Source organism: Rhinoraja longicauda, chromosome 1 (genome assembly GCF_053455715.1).
Source record: "Rhinoraja longicauda isolate Sanriku21f chromosome 1, sRhiLon1.1, whole genome shotgun sequence".
In the NCBI taxonomy this organism is placed as follows: domain Eukaryota; kingdom Metazoa; phylum Chordata; class Chondrichthyes; order Rajiformes; family Arhynchobatidae; genus Rhinoraja; species Rhinoraja longicauda.
In genome coordinates this window covers 23,463,296-23,475,349 of record NC_135953.1, presented here as the reverse complement: position 1 = coordinate 23,475,349, position 12,054 = coordinate 23,463,296, and the positions used below count along the sequence as shown (strand labels likewise).

The 12,054-nt window shown below is 42.5% G+C and overlaps 1 protein-coding gene across 3 annotated transcripts in view; it reads left to right on the top strand.

The window, feature by feature from the left end:
• The window catches only part of dym (dymeclin), a 247,668-nt gene that overhangs the window by 90,196 nt on the left and 145,418 nt on the right, over nucleotides 1-12,054 (top strand). For all 3 annotated transcript variants that reach the window (XM_078419291.1, XM_078419432.1, XM_078419366.1), the window contains exon 9: nucleotides 8,655-8,837. In XM_078419291.1, coding sequence (XP_078275417.1) covers nucleotides 8,655-8,837 — 183 coding nt within the window. The remainder of the gene's footprint in view (nucleotides 1-8,654; nucleotides 8,838-12,054) is intronic.

The window sequence follows — 12,054 nt, the reverse complement described above, 5'->3', positions numbered from 1 at the left end:
AGGCTGTAACGTAGCAAAATGTGGAAAAAGTGAAGGGGTCTGAGTACTTTCTGAATGCACTGTAGATGAATAAAGAAAAAGTTGAATGAAAGGGTATTGGAACTGCACTGCATTAACCACTCACTTGATCATTCTTTTCCTTTGACCTAGCTGACTGCACCATCTGTCAGAACAATCTGAGTAGACACATAGAGTTATACAGCACAGAAACAGGCCCTTTGCTCCAAATTGTCTATTCCAATCAAGGTGGTTTCTTGTGCTGTCCATTTTGCCTACATTTGGCCCAAACCCTTCTAAAGCTTTCTTATCCATGAACCTGCCCAATGTCTTTTAAACGTTATAACAACATTGGCATCTACTATTTCCTCTGGCAACTTGGTCCAAATGACCACATTCCTCTGTGTACAAAACCCTGTTCCTCAGGTACCCTTTAAATATTTCCCCTCTCACCTTAAACCTACTCTGGGGTAAAAAGACTGTGACCATCCATTTTATCTGTGCTCCTCTTCATTTTATCAACCTCTTTAAGGTGACTGCTCAGCCTCCTTGGTTCCAGGGAAAACAATCTCTGCCGATCCAATCTCTTAAAAGTCAAGCTCTCCAGTCACGGTAAATGGCCTTGTGAATCTTGTCTGCACCCTTTCTAGTTTAATCATGTCCTGTGTATAGCATGATGCACACAATATTGCACACAATATTCCAGGTGCTGTCTCACCAACATCTTGTATAACTTTAACATAATGTCTTAGATGAAGGGATTAAAAGTACCATTAGCAAATTTGCAGATGATACTAAGCTGGGGGGTAGTGTGAATTGTGAGGAAGATGCAATAAGGCTGCAGGGTGACTTGGACAGGTTGTGTGAGTGGGCGGATACATGGCAGATGCAGTTTAATGTAGATAAGTGTGAGGTTATTCACTTTGGAAGTAAGAATAGAAAGGCAGATTATTATCTGAATGGTGTCAAGTTAAGAAGAGGGGATGTTCAACGAGATCTGGGTGTCCTAGTGCATCAGTCACTGAAAGGAAGCATGCAGGTACAGCAGGCAGTGAAGAAAGCCAATGGAATGTTGGCCTTCATAACAAGAGGAGTTGAGTATAGGAGCAAAGAGGTCCTTCTACAGTTGTACTGGGCCCTGGTGAGACCGCACCTGGAGTACTGTGTGCAGTTTTGGTCTCCAAATTTGAGGAAGGATATTCTTGCTATTGAGGGCGTGCAGCGTAGGTTCACTAGGTTAATTCCCGGAATGGCGGGACTGTCGTATGTTGTAAGGCTGGAGCAATTAGGCTTGTATACACTGGAATTTAGAAGGATGAGGGGGGATCTTATTGAAACATATAAGATAATTAGGGGATTGGACACATTAGAGGCAGGAAACATGTTCCCAATGTTGGGGGAGTCCAGAACAAGGGGCCACAGTTTAAGAATAAGGGGTAGGCCATTTAGAACGGAGATGAGGAAGAACTTTTTCAGTCAGAGAGTGGTGAAGGTGTGGAATTCACTGCCTCAGAAGGCAGTGGAGGCCAGTTCGTTGGATGCTTTCAAGAGAGAGCTGGATAGAGCTCTTAAGGATAGCGGAGTCAGGGGGTATGGGGAGAAGGCAGGAACGGGGTACTGATTGAGAGTGATCAGCCATGATCGCATTGAATGGCGGTGCTGGCTCGAAGGGCTGAATGGCCTACTCCTGCACCTATTGTCTATTGTCTATTGTCCCATCTTGTACTCAATGTCCTGTCTGCTGAAGTCAAGCATGACAAATGCCTTCTTCACCTCTATGTCTACCCTGGTTGCCACTTTTTTTCACTCTTAGCCTATCCAATGGTAGCTAGAGAATCTGCAGAATTTATCTGTCTTTATCTCCGGAAATCCCAAGTATCTATATAAGACTGTTGCCTCCTCAGCTGCAGGCTGCCTGCCTGAAGTAAAATATGCCTTTACTTCTATGTTGCCTGTTCCAAATGTCACCTGAGAGATCACAAAACTACTTTAACATTTCTACCTCATTGCCATCTCTTTTGATCATTCTGATATGCCTTTTGTTTGCTCTAAAAATATCAGGATGTAGGCATTGCTTTTTAGGCTTGTATTTATTGCAAGTCTCTATATTAAGAAGGTAGAGTGCCTTCTGAACTGCCCATTCCATGTGCTGAAAATGCTTCAATGGTACTGTAAATTATGAATTTCCAAAGTTCAAACTAAACTGACTAACTAACGAACATTCAGTTCTGGATGAGCTGAAGTTAAAACTGTTGTCTTTGGCTCCTACTGAAAGGTTTTTCTTTATCACAGACTATTTATTCCCCTGTTGACACCGGCTGAACCTTGCAGGCTTGGCTTTCTATATGACTCAGAACAATATTTCCCCAGCCTCATATTCCCTGCCATGATAGAAACTACTTACTTTCTGCTCCGTTATCATTTTCAGAAAATCTGCAAAATTTTCACCCTTCAGATTTTGATTATCCCAATGCTCTCCATTGTTCTTAAATTTTGAAAATGATACATTTTGTCATCTGTAATATAATCCTCATCATCACAACTAAAATGTAAAAGGGTCAACTGTTTTCAGTTCCTTTTCTGGGCTTGCCCTTCACATTATATGCGGACTTACCCAATAACAACTACTCCCAATGTCCAAGTTCTTGCCTAAAAATGTTATAATTTGCCTTACTCCAATTTTGTACCTTCCTACAAACTCCAGACATACCCATATTCAAAACAATCCTAAAACCTATGAAGAAACAAAGAACTGCAGATGCTGGTTTACAAAAGAAGACACAAAGTGCTGGAGTTACTCAGCGGGTCAGGAAGCATCTCTGGAGAACATATATAAATGACGTTTTGCGTCGGGATCTTTCTGAAAAGACTTTTGGATAGGCACATGGATATGCAGGATATGGGTTATGTGCAGGTAGATAAGGTATAGTCTTGACATGTTCGGCATAGATAATGTCAAGTCAAGTCAAGTCAATTTTATTTGTATAGCACATTTAAAAACAACCCACGTTGACCAAAGTGCTGCACATCTGATTAGGAAAAAGAAAAGAAACATACAGTGGGTTGGAGGGCCTGTTCTTGTGCTATACTGTTTTATGTTCTATGTTCTAAAGACCCCTCCCTGGGTACTTTCACCTGCAATCGAAGGTTTTGTAACACACCTCCTCCCTCACATCCATCCAGGGACCCCAGCAGCCCTTCCAAGTGATTCAGAAGTTCAAATGCACTTCCACTAACCTCATCTGCTGAACTCGGTGTTCCCAATGTGGCCTCCTTTTCAGTTAACTAACCAACTGCTACCCTTTCCCTATCTCCTTTCACCAATATCCCTTCTTCTCGATTCACATTTTGCACCTCTTCTCTCCATATCTCACAGCCTTTAGTCTTCTTTCTATCTTTGGACTTTGTCCTCTCATTTGCCAATCAATGTCCCCTTCATTATCACTTGCCTGGCTTTGTCTCATCCCATCTCTCACCTTTCTCCCCCTTCATACAATCAGTTTGAAGAAGGGTGCTGACCCGAAACGTCGAGTAACCTGAGTTACTTCAGCACTTTGTTTCTTTTTTTTAGTAAACCAGCACCTGCAGTTCCTTGTTTCTACAAGTTCCAGTCCATATTGGGGAACTTAAAGTCACCTACTTCGACAACCATGTTGCTTCAACATCTTTCGGAAATCTGTCAAAATACCAGTTCCTCTATCTCCCACTTGCTACTGGAGGGTGAGGGGTTATAGTTCAATCCCATTAAAGTACTTCACCTTTCTAGCCTCAGCAGACGACCCCGCCAGCATGTCCTCTCTGAGCACCGTTGTGAGTCTTCTTGATTGTTACAGCAACTCCTTAACCTTTTTTCCCTCTATCATGTCTGAAACATCGAACCATGGAATGTTGAGCTGCCAGTCGCTGCCAATGTTGAATAACACCACTGCAATTACCAACTGAATGTTTGAGAAAGCTTTGGTGGATTTTTTAAGGGTGTTTTTTTGCAAAAGCTGGTATTTATTTTTCCTGTAGCTTTGATTATTTCAACAATTACAAATAGTGGGGGGGAAAAAGAATACATTTAGAGCTGGTGGTATTTGCAGATGGAGATTTGTGGTATTGTGCAACATCCACATTAGGAAAGTGCCACAAAAATCAACTTTATATCAGATCATATTTTCCAATGAACTGGGACTGTTGCTTGCTGAAATTTATGGATTTTTAAAATTAAACATTGGTAAACTACTTCAAGCAGCCTTCTAAAATATAGAAACTAGGAACTGCAGATGCTGTTTTAGACAAAAGGACACAAAGTGCTGGAGTAACTCAGTGGGTCAGGCAGCATCTCTGGAGAACATTGATAGGCGACATTTTGAGTCAGGACCCTTCTTCAAACTGATGGTGGGGGTGGGGGGGGGGGGGGGGCAGAAGAAAGCTGGAAGAGAGGAGAGGGCAAGGCATGGCAGGTAATAAATAGGTGTACAGATGAGAGGGTTTGATAGGCAGATGTTTGAAAAAAAAGCCCGGAGATCATGCATGAGGTATGAGGATGGAGGAGTTGCAAATTGTGAAGCCAGAGGAAGGAATGTAGGGGGAGGAGGGGGACTGTTTTCACAGTCACCAAGTTACGGAGCAAAACTGAACCCAAATAAGCCCTTTGCCTCACTGCATTCATGCTAATCATCAAGCTCCCAATTTTATCCTAATATCATCCCCAACTTCTCTTCATTTCTCTGCAGATTCTATCACTCATCAAATGCTAGGGATAAATTACACAAGCCAATTTACCTACCAACCTACATTTTTTGTGTCACTAGGGCCGAAACCATGTACTCTCAGAGAGAACATGCAAACCCCAGATAGACAGTGCCTGATGTGAGGATAGAACCACGTCGTGGAGGCAGGGGCTGTGACACTGTGTTGCATCATCTCTGCAGCTCGTCCTGGTTCTCCACTTTGCACTGGGCCACTTGGACAATAAAAACACATACAGTATGTCAAGCTTTTGTTCATTGACTACAGATCTGCATTCAACACCATCATACCCTCCAAACTTACGAAGCTTGGGAAACAAGGTCTCTGTGCATCCCTTTGCAACTGAATCCTCGACCTCCTCATCAACAGACCACAATCAGTATGAATTCACAACAACATTTCCTCCTCAATAATCCTCTGGAAGTTGAAGGGAGACTTGATAGAAGTATATAAAATTATGAGAGACTAGGTAGGGACGACAGCCAGAAACATTCTTTTTCCCAGGATGGAAATATCAAAGACCGGAGGGCAATGCTTTAAGGTGAGAGGGGCAAAGTTTAAAGGAGACTAGACCAAGTGGACCCGTTGGGCCCAAACCTCTCCTGCATTGGTGCAGCACCCTCTCCTTCCCCCCTCCCTCCTCCTCCCTCCTCTCCCCCTCTCCCACCCTCCCCACCTCTCCCCCACTCCTCCTCCCTCCCTCCCCCTCCCTCATCCCCCCTCCCTCTCTAGGAGATAGATTTAAACCTTAAAATGTGAATAACTTAAAAAATATAACACTAATTTCAATGAAACTTCTTCCATTGGCACCAAAGGGATGATGGTGAGTATGGTGGGCCTAAAATTGTTGCACTATTGTGTACCGTTTTGGCTGTAGTTAAGAAACAAACAAACAAACAAACAAACAAACAAACAAACAAACAAACAACAGTTTTAGTATATAGATGTGTAATGCAAGTTTTTACACAGAAGTTGGTGTGTGTCTGGAATGTGCTGCATGGATGGTGATTGTGGTGTTTAGATAGGCATATGAATATACAGGAAATGGGTATGGATTATGTGCAGGCAGGTGCGATTACAATAGTTTGGCTTGGTGTCATGTTCGCCACAAATATAATGCACCGAAGGGTTTATTCCTGTGCTGTATTTTACTTTGTTCCAAGTTGTATGTTTTAGTACTGGACATAGTAAAATCTTGAGAATCTTTCATGGATAGTTCAAAAATCTGCTTTATTCATCATTTTATAGTTAAAAATTAATCCAATGATAACTTATCGTTTCATTTTTTTAAATAACTGCAAACAATTACAGATATGCACCTATAATGAGGGATGTAATAGTTATTTTTATCAGATAATATTTTTTTGGATCAGTCAATAATTTCCACTAACACGCTGGTTAAAATATTAAGGCAGCACAGTGATTCTTCAGATAGTGCAACTGTCTTCTATGAAAGCTGGTATAGACTTGGATAGCCTGAATGTTCTACATCATCTATATATTAAAACGTTTGTTTGTTTGTTTCTTCCTGATTTACAGCCAAAACGGTATACGATAGCGCAACAATTTTAGGCCCACCTTGCTCACCGTCGTCCCTTTGGTGCTAATGAAAGAAGTTTAATTGAAATCGGTGTTATATTTTTAATGTTATTCATATTTTAACGTTTAAATCTATCTCTGGGGGAGGGAGGGAGGGAAGGAGGGAGGGGGTGGAGGGAAGGAGGGAGGGGGGGAGGTGGGAGGATAAGGGGGATGGAGTGGGAGAGGAGGGGGAGGGGGGTGGAGGGAGAGGGAGAGGGGGGTGCTGCGCCAATGCAGGAGAGGTTTGGGCTCAACTAGACCACTTGGTCTAGTTGAACATATAAGGAGAAATGAAAATATTTTTCCCATTTTCTTGCATTGGCCACATGTAGCTCACTTAGCATAAATGGGGTCAAGCCAAGAATATCCTGGTCTGTGACTGAAAAGTGCATAACATGACATAAGCCCTCATTTTTTTCTTCAATTACCTTTCTAATTCCTGTTTCATAATCACTTAGTATGCCATATCGGTATTCCAACAATATAGTGGAAGCTATCCTGTCCCTTTTAAAATCTTTGTGTAAGTATTCAGCTGCCCATTCTGGATATTTCTAAGTTCTCTGTTTGCCAGTACTCATATTTTTAACATCCAAGATGATTTAATGGATCACATAGCTGCCTGGCTTCTACACTTGTTTTTCCCCAAAATTGAGTGACCGAGTGAAGTTTCTTAAGTGTCATCATAACGTCTGTTTTTCTCGCGAGGGACTGAGGTTATCACTCATAGAGAAAACGTGCTGTTTTTGCTTAGCTGATAATGGGTGTCGGGTTTTATTAGCGTATTTTCTTTGCACTTCGGTCAGTAGCTAATGCTCCCTACTCCTGGCACTATTCTGGTAAATCACCTCTACACCCTTTCCAAAGCCTCCTTCCTATATATAATAGGACAACCAGAACTGTATGCAATACTCTAAATGCGGCTAACCGAAACGCATTTAAAGGTGCAACGTGACTTCCTGACTCTTACAGTATACTCCATGCCCTTACCAATGAATACCATATACCTTCTCTACCATGCTAGCAATTTGTGTTGCCATCTTCAGGTTGTTATTGACTTGAACCCCAAGATCCTTCTATACATCGGTGCTGTTAAGGGTCTTGATCTCAATTGTAAACTTTCCCCTTACATTCGACTGCCAGAAGTGCAACAACCTGTATTTGCTCAGATTAAACTCCATCTGGAACATATTTGCCCATTTCTGTGGCTGATCTATATCCCTCTATACATTGACAGCCTTTCTCACAGTCCACGACCCCAGTAATCTTGGTGGCATCTGCTAACTTACTAACCAACCCATCTACATTTACGTCCAAGTCATTTATATATACCACAAACAGCAGAGGTCCCAGCACAAATTCCTGCGGAACTCAACTGGTGACAGATGTCCAACCTGAATATTGTATTTCATTTATTTATTTTTGCTTGCCATTGGGAAAATACATGTCTGAAGAAGGGTCCCAACCTGAAACGTCACCTATCCATTTTCTCCAGAGATGCTGCCTGACCCATTGAATTATTCAGCATTTTGTGTCTATCTTTGGGGGAAAAAAAACATGTTTTTGACTTCTAAGTATCTGTCAGAACACCTTACAAATTATGTCCACATTGGGCAACTGTGATTATTGCATCTAGAATGGTAATAATTTCTATTTCGAGGGTTGTTTTTCCACTATCAAAATTAAAATGGCTGGCCATTAAATTATTTAATTCCCATTTCATTTTGTGTGCATTAACTCAATAGAATTGGTTGGAATTTTTATGTCAAGTTTGGGAATTATTGGATTGGCTGTTAATGTAATGATTGTAAGAGGGTTAACATCATCTATTTAAGCCTGCACGCTGTTACCTGGATATAATGTAAGTGACCTTAAAAAAAGGTCTTTCTTCAAGAAGGAAAAGATGTATGTAATCTTCATAGCGAAGAGTAGCGTTGATTGAAGCATTCTGACATGAAATGTTACCGATCCATGTCCTCCAGAGATGCTGCCTGACCCGCTGAGTTACTCCAGCACTTTGTGTCTTTTTTTATCTAATTTTCATATTTGTTTTTGCTCCAGAGGGTTGTTTACCAGGATGAATCTATATATTGTCATATGACTTTAACTTCACGAATGTATCTCTGCTTTGTTCTTTCTGCTAATCTGTTCCAAGAAATAGTCACTATTGTTGGTGCAATTATCAACAAAATTAATTTTCACACCCGACCAAATCCAGTAAACTTATTTGTATTAACTGTAAGTTAAAGGTGAGGGTAAAGACAAGATGGTGGATTTATAAATATCTGAGCAAATTCTTAATTTTTTTACCACCTCATGACATTTCTATTTCTCTATAACAGCTGGTCTGTGGACGGTTCTTACATTGGGCGGCGTTGGGAGTAAGCCAGTCCCACAAGAGGAAACATCATCCCCACTGGCTAATCGGAGCCTCTTATTGCTACTTGTTTTATCAAATCTGAGTAGCATGCCAAACAGACCAAATCCATACCGACAGTCAATAATGTCCTTCAAGAACACACAAGGTTTGTGTTAAACTTTTGAACATGGAAAATTTTAATGTTTTTGTTCACTGCTCATTTGCTGACTAAAAATGTTCTCTTTGCATGAAACCTCTTGCCTGTTTGACCTAGAGATTGGATCACTACTACAGAGGGGTACTATCCTCATTAAGTGTTTCACATCAATTGCTGAACCACACCAGATTGGTTTATTGGCCTCTGTTCCTTATTAGCAGTGAGCTGTAAGTTCCATGGAGTATTTATTGGACACCGAAGACAGGAAAAATGTCTTGCTCGGATGCTGGCTGAGATTGTTTGTAGGTAACCGGCTGGTTGACTTTGCTGCAGACAAGTGATGGTTGGAAGAGTTACAGGGATATAATATAACATAATTCCAGCATTCTGTTTTCATTTTGCAATGAACCCTTGAGGGAAGAAAAGCAGAATTAAAATGTAAAGTCCTTGGCCTTCCATCACAACTCAATCTATGTGGACCATCAATGTGGCTGCCAGGCACATGCAGAAAATTACACTGGCATTATAGACAATAGACAATAGGTGCAGGAATAGGCCATTCGGCCCTTCGGCACCACCATTCAATGTGATCATGGCTGATCATTCTCAATCAGTACCCCGTTCCTGCCTTCTCCCCAAACCCCCTGACTCTGCTATCCTTAAGAGCTCTATCTAGCTCTCTCTTGAAAGCATTCTGAGAACTGGCCTCCACTGCCTTACGAGGCAGAGAATTCCACAGATTTACAACTCTCTGACTGAAAAAGCTTTTCCTCATCTCTGTTCTAAATGGCCTACCCCTTATTCTTAAACTGTGGCCCCTGGTTCTGGACTCCCCCAACATTGGGAACATGTTTCCTGCCTCTAACGTGTCCAACCCCTTAATAATCTTATATGTTTCAATAAGATGTTCTGTTATCATGCATAAACTCAGTTTGCAAAAGGGACCTCAAGTAAGTGCTGTGATCCATTCCCAGAGCAAAGGTCTTGGCCATCACATGATTGCTGCAATGATGAACTTCTATATTGTTGGAGATGGTTGTATTCCCATTGATGGGGTTTACGTTAATCTTCAAAATGTCCTCTTATGTTGATATGAAAGATCACAATGTGATATTGCAAATTTAGTGTTTGCAATTATCCAGCTCCAAATGATTGAAAACGATTAGTTAGTTAGTCTGAAACATCTATTTAATCCGCTGTGTTCTTCCAGTAGTTTGTTTTTTAATGTTGAGATAATCCACCTTCGTGTTGTTGACATCCAAGAGGATAACCTCTCATTTGTTCTTATTTTACTGCGATTGCCATGTGTTGGCCGACTTCTTCCTTCTGTCGAGATCAAATTCGAGCTTCTCTGCATCTTCCTCAAGGAATTGCATTTAATTGTCTCTGCTGAATCATTTCTGTATATGATGAATAACTGGGGTCCATGGTGCCTCACTAGTCACCTTTATCCGTACACTTGGCTTCCTGCTGGTCAACCAATTCTCAATCCACATCAGCACCTTATCCCTCCACAGCCCCCCCCCCCCCCCCCCCACCAATCCCATACATTTTACATGCTTCAGTGTTATTAGACCTTTTTGAAAGCTTTCTGAAAGTTCCAAGTATATCACATTGGCTGATTCTCCGTCATCTTAATATATCTTCTTAATATACTAAAACTCAGAAGAGTATATATGTTTGTAACAATGATTTCGGCTGATTTCGGCAAAACGGTGAACCGTAGCGCCACAATTTTTGCACCGCCTAATCACACCGCTGGACGCTTGCCGAAAATGATTTTTTAATTTAATTCGGTCGTATATTTTTTAAGTTACAGAGGTTTAAAAGTCAAAAAAAATTATCTCAGTTATTTCGGCTGATTTCGGCAAAAACGGTGAACCGTAGCGCCACGATTTTTGCACCGCCTTAATCACGACGCTGAACGCTGCTGGAAAATGATATTTTTATTTGATTCGGTCGTGTATTTTTTAAGTTACAGAGGTTTTAGTAAAAAAAAAAAACTTCCAGCTGTTTTTTCCATGGCCTTCAGCGTGTGACGTCAAAATGCCCATGTGAGAAGAGCTCGCCCAACCCCCCTCCTACTGATTTATTGAAGGCTTTCAGCATGGTGCGTCTGTGCGTATGGGCTCCCCTCTCCTCTCTCCCCTTGCTTCTCCTCTCTCCCACACCCGGGAGACCCTCTCCCCGCTATCGCCCCCCCCCCCCCCCCGGACCTTTCACTCATGCGCTCCCCCCCCCCCCCCCCACGGACCTTTCACTGATGCGCTCCCCGCCCCCCCCCCCCCCCCCTCGGACCTTTCACTGATGCGCTCCCCCCCCCCCCCCCCCCCCCCAGACCTTTCACTGATGCGCTCCCTCCCCCCCGGACCTTTCACTGATGTGCACCCCCACCCCCCCCCCCGGACCTTTCACTAATGCGCTCCCCCCCCCCCCGGACCTTTCACTGATGTGCTCCCCGCCCCCCCCCCGGACCTGTTGGTGCTGGGGGCAAGAGAGAGTAGGGGAAAGGGGTGTGCTGGGGAAAGGGGGGGTGGGGGATAGTAAGAGTTTGTCTGGGGGAGAGAGAATGTTGGCGGGGTCTGAGAATGGGGACTGGGGAGGGGGACAACAGGGGTCGTCCGGAGGGGGCTTGGTGGTGGGGGAAATAGAAGTACTGGGAAAAGGGGAGGTCGTGGGGAAAGGGGGGGTGTGGGGAGAGTAAGATTGTGGTTGGGGGAGGAGAGAATGGGGGGGCTGGGAATGGGCCCAACGGGCCCTCTTCGCTAGTCTATTCTAGATTCATCATCGAAAACAAATCCAGTGGTTTTGTCAAATATGACTTGCCTTTCGTGAATCCACATTGGCTCTGTTTAATCTTATCATTCTTCCCCAACTCCTCTGCTATTACTTCTTTTATAACTGAAGCAGCACATCCCTGCAACCAATGTCAGGTGATCTATCTATAATTTCCTGTTTGTTCTCTTATTTTTTCTAAATATCGGGGTTACATTAGTACTCGCCAATTCATTGGAACTGTTTTAGAGACTAAAGCATGTTGGAAAATGATCACAAATACATCAAATATTTATAGAACCACTTAAACTATCTAGGATACAGTTAATGATCATGTGCACAACTATGGTGAGGTACAGGTAGAATTAAAAATCTTCTCTGTGGGATATTGGTGAAGTAGGTTTGTAGTGTAATTGGTTCATTTCAAGGTCATCATTGTAGATGTGATTTC